At 42.0% G+C, this 19,907-nt stretch overlaps 1 protein-coding gene across 1 annotated transcript in view; it reads left to right on the top strand.

The window, feature by feature from the left end:
• LOC126260784 (ALK tyrosine kinase receptor-like) overlaps positions 1-19,907 on the top strand; it is a 514,129-nt gene that overhangs the window by 434,256 nt on the left and 59,966 nt on the right. The window contains exon 14 of the mRNA XM_049958121.1: positions 6,239-6,544. Within this exon, the coding sequence (XP_049814078.1) occupies positions 6,239-6,544 (306 nt within the window). The remainder of the gene's footprint in view (positions 1-6,238; positions 6,545-19,907) is intronic.

Here is a 19,907-nt window from a genome sequence, read left to right as displayed (position 1 = left end):
GACCGTCCACCGCTGGTGAAGAAAGTCATGGCAGTGATGTGGTGTGTACAGCACAGTTGATTGTTTGGAAACAGTGCAGCATTCGTCCCTAACGTTATATCCGGGCCTGGATATAACCAAATTTAAAGCACTTCATTACGTTTATTAATCAAGCACTGATGACTGAACGACGTCTATGCGCCAGTATACACTGTATAGTTTAAATGATATCGTTGTGAACTATTTCAGAGTTCGTAGTTAATTAAGTAAATCAAGAAAAATTACAGAATAACATTTGCAGAAGTTCATGGTAATGACAAGGCAAAACGAACAATCGCTTCTTGATCGATCTAGATGAATTAATATCTTGAGTAAATGAAATAAAGTCTCATTCCACATTAGCACTCGGGTAGGTGGTATGAAAAGAGAAAGTAAGAAGATGTCATGAGTCGGCAGTGAAACGTTAACATCCGACTGGGTAAACAACAGAAAAAAGTCTAATTCCGCCAGGCGGGCACACACGCTAAGTCAGACACCGTCTTGACAGAAATAGGCACAGTAACGAAATATACCAAGAGTCGACCAGTGCGGCAAAGTGAAATCTCGTCCAAGGTGCTGCAGGTGGAAGCGACGATGTCGCAGCGTGATAATAATGATGATTCCACATACTGTAGACTGCGATATGACTGCCGCTGAGAGCTGCAGCTAGGGGCTAAATAGTCGCCAGCTATATGATTGGCCGCGCTTGTCTCCTCGGCGGCAGCTCCTCCAGGTCACGCGCTGCCACCTAAGTGTGCTGGCCGGCCCGTAGATGCCGCTCTCCTTTGTCACAGGATGCCTGGGGTGTATTCGTCTGGCCGCTGGCCAGGCTGATGTTCCCAGAGGTGCCGTCGGTGCATAGTAGCTGTCACACCATAAGATTCCTCCCCAGGAGGATGAAGATGGAGAGATGGCAACAGACTTTGGTGTCCACGGTCTCTAGGGTGAGAGGCAGCTGGGCTGGGATCCATGTCCAGCAGGATCGCCGGCTCATAACATGTGAGGCCAATTGTCGAGTGTGTGACGTCTTCTGGTGGGAGAACAGGCTATGGTGTGCCCAAAGGTAGTTCCCAGCCGTCTGAGATTCTGCAACAGAGAACTGTGTTCAGCAGTCGTGTGGTGGACTGAGAGGTCTGTAGGGGCATTTCTGCTTAATATGCTTCCAGCCCCAAGTGCCATCCAGATATGCCACCTGGAGGTGGCTCTGCCGAGAACACAGGTGGCTGTCACAGGTAACCACTCGGTACGACCCTGCAAGAAGGTAAGGGCCCTCCCTAGGTCTTGTGTGGAGAACCTGTGGCTGTGACAGCATCCCGAATGTGGTGGCTCATCTGCTCCTGGATGAAGAATGGAAAGGTTGGAGAAGTATGGTTGGCCACGGAGCTTCTCTGTTGGAGAGGAACCGTCTTGGGGCATATCTCAGTATGACGCCAAGAAAAGGGAAACCGCGTCTTTCAGTGGTTGGTGATGACAGACATTATCCAACTGGGCCTTAAAAATGTGGAAGGATATTTCTTCCAACCCATTCGATAGAGTGGCCCAGTGTGGATTAAAGAGATGTTATTGGTTTGACAAAAGGTTTGAAATTCAGCAGAGATAAATTGTGGTCCAGTGTCTGTGGCAATACACTTGGGAAGCCCACCGAGGTCAAAAATCTTTGCCAGTTCTCTCGTATAGCCTGGGCCGAGGAAGTGAAAGAAATCTTTGTCAGGGTAGGAAATCCAGTTGCTGCGTCTACTGTGGTGAGCCGAGTGGCTCCTGGAAGAACCGGCAAAATCGAGTTGAATACAGGACCATGGGGCTGAGGTAGTAGGCCATGGTAAATAGGATCTGAGTGGGACAGATTGTTTGTTTTGGCCTGTGGAGCACGCAACTCCCATGGAGGAAATATCATTGTCCATACCTCACGAATATGTGTGATGTCTTGGCATTTGCTTTATGAGCATCAAACCTTAGTGCCTTTGGTGCAGGAAGTCCGGGGCGTACCGGCAAAGGGTGTGTGGGACAAGGACCTTGGTGCTCCTCTTATCACCTTCCAGGAGGACGATGACTTGCATGACCGAGAGGTCGTGCCATCGCGTCCACAAAGACTATAGATCCGGCTATGTCTTCCTGTCTGGTGCCCGACACCTGCTGATGTACTGGGTGTCCTCCTGCAGTCCTGGGTCTGACACAGTGTGCTGTTTGAGGAGCCGGCGTCCAGTGGAAGGATCACCACGGCTTCCTCGGCGGCGGAAAACCACACTCCAGTGTCGGCATAGAAGTCCAGATCGTGACCGACGGGTAGGCGGGATACGAAGTCAGCGTTGCTTGGCTGAGCGGATGCAGATGTCATAAGAATAAGCTGACAGCCTCGAACTGAATAACTGTAGTAGAAAGACAACGACAATACCCATTGTTGAAAGAAGCCAACTTTATCGCAGCAACAGCTTATTGTTGGTTTTCAAGTAGCATGCCCTGTAATAATGATGGAATAGCTGGATGCCCTCAGTCGAGGACAATGAGCGCTAATGAGCTAGCTCAGTACATCTCCATCTACGTCTACATCTAGACGGTTAGTCTGAATTCGCACTTAAGTGCCTGGCAGAGGTTTCATCGAACCATTTTCATACTACTTCCATTCCACACTCGAATGGCGCTCGGAAAAAAGGAACACCTAAATCTTTCCGTTCGAGTTCAGATTTCTCTTATTTTATTATAATGATCATTTCTCCCTACGTAGGTGGCCGTCCACAAAATGTTTTCGCATTCGGAAGAGAAACTTGGTGATTGTAATTTCGTAAATAGATCTCGCCGTAGAGAAAACCGCCTTTGTTTCAGTGATTGCCACCCCACCTCGAGTATCATATCAGCGACGCTCTCACCCCTATTGCGCGATAACACGAAACGAGCTGCCCTTCTTTGCACTTTTTCGATGTCCTCCGTCAATCCTACCTGGTAAGGATCCCACACAGCGCAGCAATATTCCAGCAGAGGACGGACAAGTGTAATGTAGGCATCCTCTAAATGTTCTTCCAACAAAGCGCAGTCTTTGTTTCGCCTTCCCCACAATATTGGCAGTTGCTTTGTGAGAAGCACATCTGAGAGCCTTTGGTGCAGGAAGTGCGGGTCCTACCGGCGAAGGGTGTGCGGGATGAGGACCTTGGTGCTCCTGTTATCACCTTTCAGGAGGACGATCACTTGCATGACCAAGAGGTCTTTCCAATTTAAGTTGCTCGTAATTGTAATTCCTAGATATTTAGTCGACTTGACAGCCCTTAGATTTGTGCGATTTATCGTACACCCAAAAATTATCCGATTTCTTTTAGTACCCATGTGGATGACCTTACACTTTTCTTTCTTTAGTGCCAATAGCCACTTTTCGCACCATACAGAAATTCTCTCTAGACCATTTTGTAATTGGAGTAGATAGTCTGATGATTTTACTAGAGGGTAAATTACAGCATCATCTCCAAACAATCTAAGGGGGCTGCTCATATTGTCACCTAGATCATTTATGTAAACCAGGAACAGCAGAGGGCCTATGACACTACCTTGCGGAACGCCAGATATCACTTCTGTTCTACTCGATGATTTTTATTTATTTATTTATTTAACCTGATCAGATTAGGGCCATCAGGCCCTCTCTTACATCGGACCAGTGTTCCACACATGCAGCATTTCACACATCAGAGTTACATCATGACAGTAGTTTAAATGAGAAAATTAGATTACTCTAGTGACAATATGAATAAAGAGTAGTGACTAAGACCTAATAAAGTAAATGCGGCAAGACTTTTACAACAGGTGGAATACATTATGATAAAAGCAATCATAATAACAGTAAAAAAAAATCAAATAATAATGATAAACATGACTAAGACCTAATAAAGTAAATACTGGCAGTATTTTTACAACAGGTGCTATACATACAGATTATGATAAAAGCAATAATAATAACAGTAACAAAATCAAATAATAATGATAAACATGAGAAAAATTGGCAATAGTAATGAAGGTTTGTGCAGATGTACATTAATATGTGTAAAGTAGATGTTTACTAGTATAGCGAGTTTTGGGGAAGGGAGATTTAAGGAGGGGGAAAGAGGGAAGTAATGAGGTGAAGTGCATTCATGTACAGAAGAAGGCATTACTGTTGCTTAAGTAGATACGTCATTAACTGTTTTTTGAAGCCGGACATGTTTTTAAGTTCTCTAAGATAACGAAGGTGGTTATTCCAGAGTCGGGTTCCGGCTACTGTAAAGGACTTGGAGAAGGTGATTGAGCGATGCAGTGGAACAGAGAGGATTTTATTATAATGGGAACGTGTGTTTCTGTCATGTTGTTCCGACATGAGCGTTAGGGACGAAGAGAGATATGAGGGACAGTGTACATTTATAAGGCAGTAGATGAGACAGAGTGTATGGAAATCTCTGCGTTTGTCTGCACGCAGCCAGGACAATTTTGCATATGCTGGTGAAATGAGATCTAAAAGTCGAACGTCACTGATATATCGGACGCAGGCATTCATGACCACTTCTAGACGTCGCGAATTTTCCTGAGAGAGGCCTTGTAGGATAATATCGCTGTAGTCAATGATTGGGAGTATAAGCGTTTGTACTAATTTCTTTTTCAGATCGGAAGGGAAGAGTTTTTTATATTTTTGTAGGACATGAAGGGATGCTGATGCTTTTTTGCACACTGCAGTTACGTGCTCTGTCCAATTTAGATTTTCATCTATTATTACTCCCAGACTCTTTGCTGACGGAGAGAAGTTAATATTTGTTCCATTTAGGATAAGAGATGGTACAGATTCCCGATGTTTTGGGCTAATGAGCTTAGAGTGACCAACAAGTACCGCTTGGGTTTTAGATGGGTTTAGTTTTAGACCTATGTCATGTGCCCATTTTGACAGTGCATCAAGGTCAGTGTTGAAATTTTCAACAGCTTTCTTCAGATTGCTTGGTTTCGCACTTAGATACAACTGAAGGTCATCGGCATACATATGATATTTGCAATAGGTCAGAACCGATGACGCATCATTGACATACAGAGAGAAGAGTATAGGACCTAATACTGAGCCTTGGGGAACGCCTGACACTACCTGCCACCATTGTGATTTTATATTCCCAGACAGGACGCGTTGCTGACGAGACGTCATGTATGAGCGAAACCATCGCACTGTACTTGGTGAGAAATTTAGACCGCTAAGTTTGGCTAGTAAGATGTCGAAGTCGACAGTATCAAATGCTTTGCTGAAATCTAAGAAGCAAATGATAGTCGCTTCTTGTCTGTCCATGGCAAGTTTCAGGTCATCTGTCACCTTTATCAGTGCGGATGTTGTGCTTCGATGTTTGCGGAAGCCTGATTGGTATTCGTCTCGTACGTTGTTAGTAGTTAGGTAGTTGGTCAGCTGGTCGTGAACTATATATTCTAAGGCCTTTGATAGTGCAGGAAGAAGGCATATGGGGCGGTAGTCAGAGGGTGCTGTGGCGATGTCCTTTTTAGGCAGTGGCTTAATTTGTCCCAGTTTCCAGGCCTCAGGGAAAACACTTGTGATTAATGAATCGTTGAAAGTGAAGTAGTTGGGAAGTAGTTGGTCAATAATAAGTTTTACCATCTGGACAGTGATGCCATCACGTCCAGTAGATGCTGATCTAATCCGCATTATGGCTTTCTTGGCAGTACTGCAAGTGACGTGCTGTAGATAGAATTTTTCTTTGCTACAGACGTTCATTCCCATGAAGTAATCAATGATTCTCTGGTTTTTTTGTGGTTCAGTTGTGGTTGTAGGTAATGTGAAGAATAGGTTTAGTTCTTCAACTGGGACCATGGGATTTTCTGCAACTTTTATTTTGCCTAAACCGAGACTACGGAGATTTTTCCACAGCATAGCTGGTCTACATCTCTTGTCAGCTAATGTACGGGCATGCCTGAGCTTAGCGTTTCTCACCGCTTGACTGACTTTGTTTTACCGTCTATAACTACGAACTGTGACCTCCCTGAGAGGAAATCACGAATCCAGTCACACAACTGAGACGATACTCCATATGCTCACAATTTGATTAATAATGGACCAATAATACTCGTACCAAGTGGTGGTAGGAACATGACTCATCGGTGTACAGTCACAGTTGCTTACACGGAGATCGTTGGGAGAATTGACTGTACTCCTCTCGTTCTCGCGCGCCGCTGACTTTGCCGTTGTATGTGTATGTGTGTGTGTGTCCCCCGCTTGCAGGGCGAGTACTCGACCAAGAGCGACGTGTGGGCGTTCGGCGTGACGCTGTGGGAGACGCTGACGCTGTGCGCGGTGCAGCCGCTGGCGGAGCTGAGCGACCAGCAGGTGGTGGAGAACTGCAGCCGGTGGCAGCTGGACGACGGCCGCCAGCGCTGCCCGGCGCGGCCCGCCGCCTGCCCCCGCGAGCTCTTCGACCTGATGGCCGAGTGCTGGCGCCGCGACGCCGCGCTGCGCCCGCGCTTCGCCGAGATACACCTCTTCCTGCAGCGCAAGAACCTCGGCTACACGCCCACACCCCAGACGCCGGCGGCTGCGGCTGCGGCTGCGGCTGCGGCGGCGTCGGCGGCGGCGGTGGCTTCGGCGACGGCCACTCCGGGCTAGGACCGACGCCACGGCCTGCCGACACCGAACTGGAAGACTGGCCTCCTATCGACTGTCACCTACCCTACCTCTCTCACACCACCGCGCACGATTTACCCCTCCCCCCCCATCCCCCCCCCCCCGCCCCCTCGCACAACACGGAAATTGCCCTCTTCTTCACGAAAGCCAAAACGAAGGCGCTACTCCTAAAAGTACTACCCCCTAATAGTCTTGCAAAAATCTTGTAGTTGAACAAAATTTTACTATGAGATGTTTGTAGTACGAAATATTTTTATACGTTTACAGCTCCGACTGAGCCTTTAAAATGTGAAAACTGCGAGGATTGTGGCCCTCGCGTGAATCGAATACGGTTAAACAAAAAGAAAATAACCACAAATCGTCGACAAGTAATTGTTAAGTGTTCTGTGTAATATTTACTCATATTGTTGTTACGAGTGTTGCCAGCACACTTCTGAGACGAAAGCAGATATCTGACGTACGCGGAAACTATTGCTCGTTCAGTTCCATAAGCACTTCTTTATTTCACACAGTCTTAAACCACATACTCACTAAAAGCAGAATTTCCTGTCTGTGTTCCTAACGGTAATTTGCATCCTTGCCCTCTGAATATTTTACAACGAAATTGTCCAACAATATGCTTTGTTGCACACAGTAGGCAGTACCAGTGTTACATATTTATGCATGTTACTCATAGAACCAAATACATGTTGTCAGTATGTATATAAATACATTTCTCTGAGCAGTTGCATACAAGTATCCACTGAGCACATTAAAGAACAGAGTAAGTCTTCTAACTACTACGTTAGCAAAGATATTTGTACATGCGTGTATTCAATAACAGGCATTTCCTTGCATACATGCATTCAAGTGTCATTCGAGTTTTCTGCACTACGAGCTACATCCTTCAACCAAAAATGTGTACAGGTGACTGCATAGAACTGAATCCTTTCTCTGAAATATAACAGCACAAAAATAAAGTATTTTTCTTCTTTCGCTACCTCCTCAGGTAATAAAACAAATGAAAGTAAAATACAGCTGTCCGTGTGTAGTTTGTGGGAAGAAATATTCTCAGAATTTTGCATGTTAGTAAAAAATATCGGTTTCCAACTATAGATAAACGTTTTTCAGCGACAGTAGATTTTCTTCTTTGGTTTACATGTATTAAAGCCGTTTTCTCATTGCAGATATAGAGGACTCAGTTACTATTTATGGAACTTTCAGTTACCTTTGACCAACATAAAAGATTATATGTTCGTATATTACACAATTTAGCAAACATCGAGTGTTTTTATTCTGAATAAACCATTAGGCAATAATTCACCATGTATTAAGAAGATGTTACTGATGTTTGTTGGTATCATTATCTGTGTAATGTAAATAGAGATACAAATGATGAAGTAATTTCTGTTAACATTTCAAGTTGCTGGTACATGCTTTATATGCAGTTTGTATGTAAGATGCTGTCAGAAGACTATTATAACATATTTTGACTAGGTGATGGTTGATAATGTACAATATGAGGAAAAAGTAATTTATTTAAAACATGTGGAAACCAAAGCGATAAAGATATCTCACATTTTATCAGTCTTCTGACTGCATAACAACTGATCTGTAACTATGTGGATTCTGTACTTGTATTACTATGTTCAACAAATGTTGAAGACTATTTAAATCATGTAAGTATCAAAACACGACTTTAAACATACTGTGTTCATATGTGATAAAATGTTTTAATATATATGTCTATAAAATGTTAAATTCTTACTATGAATATTTGTAAGTGTGACAAATTTTAATGTTCGAATTATTGATTACTGTAACTTGGTGTCATATCTTGTTAACATGTTAACTGAGGAAACCTTCTGAATAACAGGAAGCAATCGTTTCGCTCCCTAGAACGACTTGAGTAAATTGCAGGTTTTGAAAGGAGGCAGACATTCATTCGTTGGTAACAATTCTAGAAGAAAGTATTTACTTGAACTAGCGAAATCGAGCATATTTAGGGACAAAGAACCTTCATAGATACTGTAAAATAATTCATAAAAACAATTTATTTTACAAATAAACGTTTTCTGTTCTTACCCTAAGTAATTAACTAGTATGCCAATATAAACGTGTCGTTATTGAACAGATTTACAACGAAATTAACCTGTTTACTCCGTCAGTTTTCAGAAAATCCTTTCATAATTTTGAGCAATATTTCACTGCCAAGGAACATTTACTTTCAGACTAAAAGAAAGCCACAGATCCTGTGCAGCACCTGGTTTCTTTTGCTTTACCTCTTATGATCAATATGTGCTGTTTCTTGGCTGTTTTCATTATGATTCAGATAGCGCTCTAGATCGATGTCATCAAGAGCTAAGCTTTTTCCTCTGGTGGGTACAGCATTGTTCCACTTAACCATTTTTACCTCCTTAATAATTGTATGTAACTGGCAACAATTTCCTATACCTTGACACCTCAACACAGTTTTCTATGCCCATACTACTAACGATTAGGGTTAAATTTTTAATATCGGTATGGGCTTCCTAAAACTAATTAGTGTATATGTATATGTAAGATAGCATTTTTGTAGAGACTATCACTAGAGTAAAAATGAACTTTTTTGAAATCCAGTATTTAGATAACGACGTCGATAACTTACCAAGAGCCTAGATCGCTGTGCGAACCGCACATCTGACTGTGCTCCTAACGAGGAATATCAGAGCAGTGAGAATTGAAGTGTTACAGTTTGTTTAATAGGCAAATCGTGAAGTATTATCATGAAATTAAGACTTTCGCTCACATTTTAATTGCTGTAAGTAAAATTTCTGTTACATATCAGAGCATTCTGTTCTTCTAAAATAAAAGCAGCTCTCATTCATATGATTAGTTAGTAGTATTAGCATAGTTACTTCAGCTATGCTTTCTGTTTAATTACTCGAAATGGACCAAACATTGTGTACATATCTGCTAATTTATTTTCAGAAAGTAATGCAACGACTTGAAATGCAATCGAAAATTTGGTAGTCCTTTTGATTTCAAAATAATTTCATTATTTAATTAATGGTTAACATGACTTTAGCAAATTTAGGAAGTGAAATGTTTCAAAGCGCTTCATGAAGATGTAAGCTTTTAAACCAAAAATATGTAGCTGTAGATTTGCTGTTACTAGGACACTTTTGACAAACATATATATTTTAATGATAACAGTTGTTTTGCTATTTTGTATCTCTCTTTATTAGCCGAAACGCTATGCCTTCTCAACGCTAAAATATATTTATCTTTCCTACACATGACTGTAAATAAAATAAATGAAGATATATACATATAAATAAACGTACCTCCAGAATTTTCATCACGATGTCTCATCCTGGAGGGATATTGTTCTAAAACTTTGTGGAATGGAAGTCAGTGCTCTTGTAGAAAGAATATTTTTTCTAACTTCTATCATAGGAAATTCAACCCAGTAGTATAGAATACAATTACATACCCTCTCTATTGTAAAATTAATCATGATTACGAAAAGGCTTTCCACTTGACAATCACATATAGTTGATCTCTGTTAGAAAAGTAATTTCATACAAATTATTACTGGTTTGTCTCATTATTTCGAATCCTTGCAGTAACATTCTATTGAGTTATGATCTGTCTCTAAGTAAACAAACGTTCAGATTGGTTCACTACACGTAGTTGTTGTAAGAATCGTATTCATTAATTTACCAAATCTTAAGTGGTCCATTGGCTGTTGACAGTCCTAACTATAAAACATTTCAGAAATTCCTATGCATAGCATATGTAAAGTACATGTCAGTATGTATTCATTTGCTATCATCTGGAGAAACTTCACATTATCCAAAGTAGAGGGAACACACAAGAATTCATATAAGAATTTTTTTTTGTTTTTATGTACTTTGTATCTTAGATGGCTACCATGTACGGTACATTTTGACTTCATTTTTAAGAGCAATGATGTTAGTTTAAATGTGTCATGTGATATATGGTTCAAAAATCACTGTTTGCAGAAAATTACTTTCTGTCTGTAAAATGTTCTTGAAAATAAACCTTTGTCTTTGTTTGACCAAGGATACTGTTTTTCTGTGTTTTACATGACTGATACGATCAAGTAGCACAAGCAGACGGTGAACGAGGAAACCGTTACAGTAACATTTTTGCTTTAGACGTGAGGTAATCACTTACTGAGTATGTCCAATGCAGTCTATAACCAATGAATGTAACCATGCCATCGGAATCACTACACTAATTCCCAAAGCATTATAGGTCTTCCATCATGCAGGTAGAGGTTCATGATTCTTAAATCCGTCCAATGGTACAAACAATTTAAAAGCAATACAAGCATATATGTTTTCGTTAGTCGATAGTGTATAACTGATGCCCCAAATTTAATTGTGAATGGGCACTGGAATTCAAGAGTAGTACAAAGAAGTGAAGGAAAAGTAATAAAAGAACGTGGACTGGAGCAAAAGAATCGAATGGGAGGCCATCCGATATACCTTCACACAGAGCAAAATTTAATCATTGTTAACACTTACTGAACGAATCACGAAAGAAAACTGTCTAATGAAAGCGATCTTCAAGTACTAGAAGATTTTTTTTTTTTCTGAGCGATTTGATGCGCCCTACCACGAATTCCTCTCTTGTGGCAGCCTCCCAGTCTCCGAGTACTCCTTGCACATAATACATGTAATTATTACTTGGGTATACTCTGTCTTCGTCTACAATTCTTACCCTCTCATCTCCCTGAAGTATCGTGGGAAGAATTCCTTGCTGTTTTAACACATGTCCTACAATCCTGTCCCTTCTTCTTGGGAGTAGTTTCCACATTTCCCTCGTCGATTCTGCGCAGAGCCTTCTTGTTGCTTATCGCTTCACCTAAATTGGAACATTTCCAATGCTTCAAATTACTTCTTTTTCAGTTTTTGCACAGTCTGTGCTACACTTCCACGCAGTGCTGTTCTCCAAACGTACGTTTTAAGAAATCATAAGATTTTTAGAAACCTGCTTTTAAGGAAAAACATCTGTTGGAGAAGTTCTTGAGTCTGACCATAAATTGTTGGCTTTTAAATACTTTTTAAAGCTGAACAAACTCCAGAAAGATATGAAATTGAATAAGTATAACGTGAACAAGTAGGGAATACGAGACTTTCGTAAAGGAGCATTAGCCAATGACTGAGCGAAATAGCTGAAAAAATACAGTAAAAGATAAACTAGTATCTTCGAGGGAGTAAATAGCGCAAGCACCAAAGGAACAAATAGCCAAGTAGATTTACTTGGATAACACATGCGTCAATAGATATAACTGATGACAGGAGAAATATTAAAGTGCAGCAAACAAAGAAAGCGAAAGGGAAGACAAACCTCATAAAAATAATATTGACTAAAAATGCTATGTGTCAGTCCAAGAACGACTAAAACAAAAATACAAAACTGTGGAACCACGCACGACAAAACACTGGATACTGAGCATAGGAGAAAAAAGAAACCTTCGGGAAAAGGAGAAGCAGGTGCATCAATGTTTTGAGATGAGGTGGCATTTTAGAACCAAGCAAAGAAGGGAAGGCTGAATGGTAGAATGAATATACAGGGTGATTCAAAGATCATGTTCCAAAGTCGACATGGGTGATTCAGTAGTCTTGGCCCATAGGACAAAGGCGTATTCAGGAATTTGACAGGAACGATTATTCGAAGCAAAAACGCTAATAAACATGGCCTCTAATATACATTCATGAAGAGCCATGAGCACTTATTCATCTTCGATGCCGTGAAATGGATCTCTTCTACTGAAAGCTCTTTGCTTTCCATATTTTGGGAGGAGGTAGTACGGATCAAAACAAGAAAAATTACCAGGTCAATACGGGCTCTAAAATGCATATGTTGAGAGTTATGGGTATCTTAAGGGGCTCCGGAACGCCCTATACTTGCAATGTTAAAATAACGCTTATAAATTACATCTTTCCTCACAAAGTATTTGAGGTAGGAAGTTGAACTTTTTACAGATTATTTATTGGAATATGGGCTACAACTTAACACAGGGATTTTACAAAATTTTAGTTCAGTTATTAAAGATGATTTTTTTCAATTGTAATGAAACATCACAACATTTTTTTGCAATTTTTTATTTATATATTCAAAAATATACAGTTTTTTTGGAAAAAGGCTGTGTTAAATTATGCAGAAGGTACTGTGTAACATTTACTGAAAGTTTGAAACAAATATGTTTGGAAGATCCTTAGAAAACATGTAATTAGTATGAGAAAATAAAAGTTTTGGGAATCGAGTGACAAAGATTGGATTAACTTTTTAGTGCATTCCAGGTCCATAGGATGGATTATCTTCATCCTCTGCAAACTCCTCCTCCAGCTTCCTCTTGTTCCTCCTCCTGTTTACTCTTGCTTGTATTTCTAGACTCTTTACAGCCCTGTCTGCAGCCCGAAGGCGTTCCTTGTCTAAAGCAAGCATCGCTCGTACCATGTTAGAACCTATCTTCATTCCCATATTTCTAAATACCTTGCACCTTACAATGCTGCCATCATTGAAAGTCGCAACAGCATCATACACACCAAAGTGAAGTGTTTCTATTCCAACAAATACAGTCTTGGGGATTCTCGACCATATAACACTATTTACACTTTCATTGGGGTTTTGAGGTTTTCCGTGAATACACTTTTTCAACAGTTCAGGTGCTGCTAAGTCTCTGAAAATAGGTTTTATCACCTCCATTATTGCATGAGGCAGACTACGCTTATGAGTGTACACTTCACCAGTTAGCAATCCTTTGTTATATTTACACCAACTGTCTTCTTCTTTGGGACACAAGCTATGTTGGGGATTTTCATCGGTTGAAGAAGTATGAAAAAAAAAGAGCCCAAACAGCCTTCTTCATTTCGTCGACAATTTGTGTATTTTGCCTAATAGCCATTCCATAATAGTTCTGTATTTTGTCAATTACACTGTCAGTTAACCTTCCCTTCCCATCCAACCCTTTACCATCACTGAGTTTTTGTTTCTTGTACGAAGCTTTCAGTCGCCGAAGTCTTGTTCTCATTCGCTTCTGTACGTGTCCAATACACTCAAATTTCTGCACTACAACATCATCACCATAGGGCTTCAGTCCTTGAACATGTTTGAAACTTTTAGAATCACCGTCACCAAGGTAATTAACATATCGCACTTTATCACACGCCTCAGAACGCTGGAATATACTGGCAACACCAGCCACTTCCATTCCTCCACTACTGCCACTATAGTTAGCTTTGAAATTATTTTCATGTGTACCTTTATATTTTTGTGGACATCTGCAATACTTTGATATTACTGCTACATCTAAAACTTTCCCTGTATACATACTGGTGGCAGATACTACACCATGAAGAGATGCGTGTCCCCGTTTATGCCAGGTACCATCGAACGCTGCAGTCAAATCTCTGTTACCATTATTTTCCATTACTGACTCTTCCACAGCGTTCTTCATAGATTCTATACAGACATCTTCTAGTTTAGATCCTATTAATGTATTATAGGTCGTAAACTTGGTTGGGGGATTTGGAAGATTCATGATGCCACAGAAAATTGCACCTGCAGTAGCACCCTTACCAACTGAACGCAAGGAATAAACAAATCTAATGTTGTGTTCGTAGATTTTGCTACCATTTTGTTCAGCTGCAGTTACTGCAACACTGTTCCAAAAGGTGGTCATGTATGAACACTTATCACATTTCAGTTGTATTTCACTAGCAAGTCCTACGTGCTTTATTATGGAGAGCTCCAGACCAACTTCACTACAATGAATACATCTTACACAGTTTGAAAAAATTCCTTTGAGAACCGACATATCAAATATTTCATTCACATCCGATTCGCCCATAAAACATTCATAGTTTTCACTCATTGAACCAAGCTTCTTCTGTGAAGTATTTTCTTTCCCACTTTGACTGCTATGGGCAGGTGTACTTGAGAGGTTAGGTTCACTCACTTGGTTATCGTCTTTATTGTTTACAGTAATAACACATACCTTTGGCTTTCCAACATTTCTCCTTTTCTTAAAAGCCTTCAGAGGATTTCTAATAACTTTACTTTTACTCATTATTATACTTCAACAAAACAGAGACTCAAGAAACAGAATTAATTACGAATATTTTCGAAATAACGACAGAGTAAATAAACATGAAACAATCGACAATCACACCAGCGATATACACTCCTGGAAATTGAAATAAGAACACCGTGAATTCATTGTCCCAGGAAGGGGAAACTTTATTGACACATTCCTGGGGTCAGATACATCACATGATCACACTGACAGAACCACAGGCACATAGACACAGGCAACAGAGCATGCACAATGTCGGCACTAGTACAGTGTATATCCACCTTTCGCAGCAATGCAGGCTGCTATTCTCCCATGGAGACGATCGTAGAGATGCTGGATGTAGTCCTGTGGAACGGCTTGCCATGCCATTTCCACCTGGCGCCTCAGTTGGACCAGCGTTCGTGCTGGACGTGCAGACCGCGTGAGACGACGCTTCATCCAGTCCCAAACATGCTCAATGGGGGACAGATCCGGAGATCTTGCTGGCCAGGGTAGTTGACTTACACCTTCTAGAGCACGTTGGGTGGCACGGGATACATGCGGACGTGCATTGTCCTGTTGGAACAGCAAGTTCCCTTGCCGGTCTAGGAATGGTAGAACGATGGGTTCGATGACGGTTTGGATGTACCGTGCACTATTCAGTGTCCTCTCGACGATCATCAGTGGTGTACGGCCAGTGTAGGAGATCGCTCCCCACACCATGATGCCGGGTGTTGGCCCTGTGTGCCTCGGTCGTATGCAGTCCTGATTGTGGCGCTCACCTGCACGGCGCCAAACACGCATACGACCATCATTGGCACCAAGGCAGAAGCGACTCTCATCGCTGAAGACGACACGTCTCCATTCGTCCCTCCATTCACGCCTGTCGCGACACCACTGGAGGCGGGCTGCAGGATGTTGGGGCGTGAGCGGAAGACGGCCTAACCGTGTGCGGGACCGTAGCCCAGCTTCATGGAGACGGTTGCGAATGGTCCTCGCCGATACCCCAGGAGCAACAGTGTCCCTAATTTGCTGGGAAGTGGCGGTGCGGTCCCCTACGGCACTGCGTAGGATCCTACGGTCTTGGCGTGCATCCGTGCGTCGCTGCGGTCCGGTCCCAGGTCGACGGGCACGTGCACCTTCCGCCGACCACTGGCGACAACATCGATGTACTGTGGAGACCTCACGCCCCACGTGTTGAGCAATTCGGCGGTACGTCCACCCGGCCTCCCGCATGCCCACTATACGCCCTCGCTCAAAGTCCGTCAACTGCACATACGGTTCACGTCCACGCTGTCGCGGCATGCTACCAGTGTTAAAGACTGCGATGGAGCTCCGTATGCCACGGCAAACTGGCTGACACTGACGGCGGCGGTGCACAAATGCTGCGCAGCTAGCGCCATTCGTCGGCCCACACCGCGGTTCCTGGTGTGTCCGCTGTGCCGTGCGTGTGATCATTGCTTGTACAGCCCTCTCGCAGAGTCCGGAGCAAGTATGGTGGGTCTGACACACCGGTGTCAATGTGTTCTTTTTTCCATTTCCAGGAGTGTATATTGAACCGTCACAGGTTAGCCACAACACATACTTTATCTCACATCCCTAAAATGTACCTGATGAACACGGACGTTAATAATAACACCATTTAACAGCAGTTTAACAGCGCCACAGTGGGTCACGCCCATGTAGAAAACATTTCAAAAAAATTTTAAAAATAGTTGTAGTCTTCGGAATTCAATAAATTATATATCTATTAAAAGGTAATAGTCTGCAGATTCAGAAAACGCAAAAAAGTAAAAATTGAACTTTTCATGATTTTGAGCCTTTCCGGAGCCCCTTAAGAGCTATGGACAGTTGTTGAATAGAAAACGTGTTTCACAGTAGCGAAGATGAAAAAGTGCTCATAGTTCATAGTTTTGGATCCCATGTTTAGTAGACGTTTTTGCATCGAATGATCGTCTCTGTCATATCAGTGAATATGACTTTGTCCTGATGACCAGGACTATTGAATCAACAATGCAGACTTTGTGTTATGGGACATGACTTTTGAATCACTCAGTATAGATACGCTGTATAAAAGAAGGAAACTTCAACCCAGTCTTATGGAAATGGAAGAGGTAGGTGGTGGTAGACGTGAACCTGTGGGGAGAATATGACAGAGTATTGTAAAACTTAGGTCGGAACAACGCACCTGGAGTACATAATCTTCCTTTAGAATTTTAATATCGTGGGAAGAATTTGTGACCATAAAACTGTCACACCTGGCGTGTGGGATACATGAGACAAGCGAAATAGTCTGATACTTCAAGACAAATGTAACAATCAATCGTAGTATGAAAGACATTATCTACAGGAAAATGAAACCCCAGGCAGCTGCCGACCTGGGGATGGATCAGACTGACTTCCAGAGGAATGTAGAAGTAGGCGAGGAAAAACTGACCCTACGACTCCTCTAATAAAATAGACGGAAATGGGGCACACCCAGACTTGTAGCAATTGTAGGTTTATAAAAAGTTTCTGTATTGTTGAGTCTTTGGAATTTTGAAGGCTTCAAGTATAAAATATGTGACTCTAAAGTTTATCTACATCTTGTACGGAAATCAGACGAAGTTATAACAGTCGAAATACCTGATAGGCAAGATGTAGTTAAGAAAAGGAGTGATATGGGGTTTACTAAATTAAATTTTACACTACAAGGAAACCAATGAGAAATTTGGAAAACGAATTAAAAGTTCATGGATCAGAAATAACAACCTTAACGATTTACCAATAACAGTATAATTGTGTCGGAGAGCACTAAGGAGTTGGATAAGCAATTGAGTGGAATGGACAGTGTCTCGAAAACTGCTTATAAAACGAAAATCAAGAAAAGTAAACCGTGGGTAGTGGAGTGTAGTCACTTTTATCAGATGAAGTTGAGGGAAATAGATTAGCAAATTATGAACCAAAATTAACAGATGAGTTTCCTAATTTAGAAAGCAATTAACTGATGATGGCAGAATGAAGATGACATAATATGTAGCCTGGTAACGGTAAGTCTGAAAAAGAGAAATGCGTTAATCCATAAATACAGGTGTTAGGAAGGCGTTTCTTATAGTATGTGCCTTCCTTACCTAGCAGTGAAACGCGGATGATAAGAAGTTCAGATGAGAAGAGATTAAAAGGATTTTGAAATACGATGGTAGAGTGCTGAAGATATCCCTGAATTAACAAGTCGCTAATGAGGATTCCTTCGTCAGCAGGCTTGAGAAAGGATGAGAGGAACCATTACCGTCTTGTCAAAAAAAAACCTTGGTTCACTTGGTACGGACCCCTTACCAGCGTTACGCAGTGGAGACAGAGATGAAGACAGCAATGTGGTGGAAATGGCGGAAGAGACAGCCATACTTTTGGGGATAAGATAAAAGTTGTTGGCTGATGTAGGCCTGTTCTCCAGGTTAAGGGCAACTGCGAACAACGTCTGTTCCGCCCGTCAGGGGCGGCTGAATATTAACTCACCACGCCTTGCAAGTGCGGCGTTTTGAATGTCAATCACCTCGTGTAAATTCCAGTGAATTTTCGAACGAAGCTACCCTAACCGAATAGGGAGAAATGCTTAAAATCTCACACTCATGATCCAACAGTCCGCCTCGAGGAATTTGGGGAAGGCCAAAATCAGAGAAGAAAGAGTAAAGAAATAAGAGGAACTGCACGAAATCAGCTGAGATACCCTGTCCAACTGTGAGCCACGTGTACCAGGAGAAAAGGCTGAGATGCTTGCACTAGGTAACCTCACCTTACGAAAGAACGGGGAAGCTTCTTTACGTAGGGTTTCCGGGAATATCAAAGAATTTATGCACAAGATGGTTTGCGATTCACCTAATGCCACATACATTGTCCTAAGAGTGAACAACAAATTTTCTGTACAGCTCATCCAAATGTATGCTCCAATCAGCGGTTCTGATCACGAAGAGATTGAACAGCTATACGAAGACATCACTAAAGCAAAAGACTCTGAGAAAGTACTGGATAGCATCATGGAAAATTTGAATGAGAAAAAGGACAAAAGAAAAAAGATACCCATGAAACAGCGGTAACTATGGCTTAAGCTGTGGAAATGAAAGAGGTCGGAGAATGCTAGAATATCGCTCAGCTGAAAATCTGTATTGCATGAATAACCTCTTTAAGGAGCCTGACTAACGTAAGTGGACTTGGAAGTGCCCTGAAGGTCAAACCAAAAATGAAATGGACTTCATCCCTAGTAACGAAAAAAGTACAGCAAAGATGTGTGTGTATTCAATGGAGCCGACACCGGAAGCGGGCTTAGGCTAGTGCGAGCGACCTTCACGTTTGACTTCAAGCTTGAAGTAACAAAAATGATCAGGAAACACACTTTTCAAGAGTAAAAGGCGAAGTGAAACATGAAGCATCATTTCAGCAAACTTTTTTTTGGAACTTGGTCCATCAGAGATTCTGGATTCCTTAGAAGTAAACGAATTTGCTAAGAAAATTACAGTAAGTATACAAACTGCGGCAGTGGAAAGCCCACGCCTGAAATCTAACAAGAACAGCCGATTATTAGTTAGAACATTCATCCCATCGAAAACAGAAAGAGAATGTACAGAGATACGGCAAAATATACTGCTCAAACGAATTAGGAGAACATGTGCATCGGCGACCAGTATGTTAAATCTACTTTTGATGCTGGCGATACTTTTGGGCTTATTGCATAGCTTGAGATCTTCGCTTACAGAGTACGAGTATGCAACAACTAAAGGCATTCGCCATCTTTCGGCAGTGCTGTGCGCTACAGTGTCAGGATGAAGTGATTACCAGTATACCAGGTACACAGATGGCAGTTGCCACTTATGGACGTTGTACTCAGCCACGCACATGCAGTGAGACAACTTAATGCAGTGCAAGTTGCAACAGCAGTCTGTTTGATCCAAGAAGGATGGACTTTATGTAATGTTGCTGTAGATTCCGATGTTTCTCTATGTGTCATCCACAGGTTGTGGTCACGCTACAGGAAGACAGGTCAGTACACAGGTGGAGTTGGACAAGGTCGCCGACGCGTCGCAACCCCACGTGGACATCTGGAGGTGACACGAGTCTACCGCCAGAACACTGCAAGATGATTTCTGAAGGGTCACTGGAGGCGCTCTGACCGACCAGACTGTAATTAACGGCTTACGAGAAAACACCTTACGACCCGGACCTCCTGATGCAGTACCCCATCCGACA

This window comes from Schistocerca nitens, chromosome 5 (assembly GCF_023898315.1).
Source record: "Schistocerca nitens isolate TAMUIC-IGC-003100 chromosome 5, iqSchNite1.1, whole genome shotgun sequence".
In the NCBI taxonomy this organism is placed as follows: domain Eukaryota; kingdom Metazoa; phylum Arthropoda; class Insecta; order Orthoptera; family Acrididae; genus Schistocerca; species Schistocerca nitens.
The sequence above is the reverse complement of the archived record's forward strand: the minus strand, read 5'-3'. Positions and strand labels throughout refer to the sequence as shown.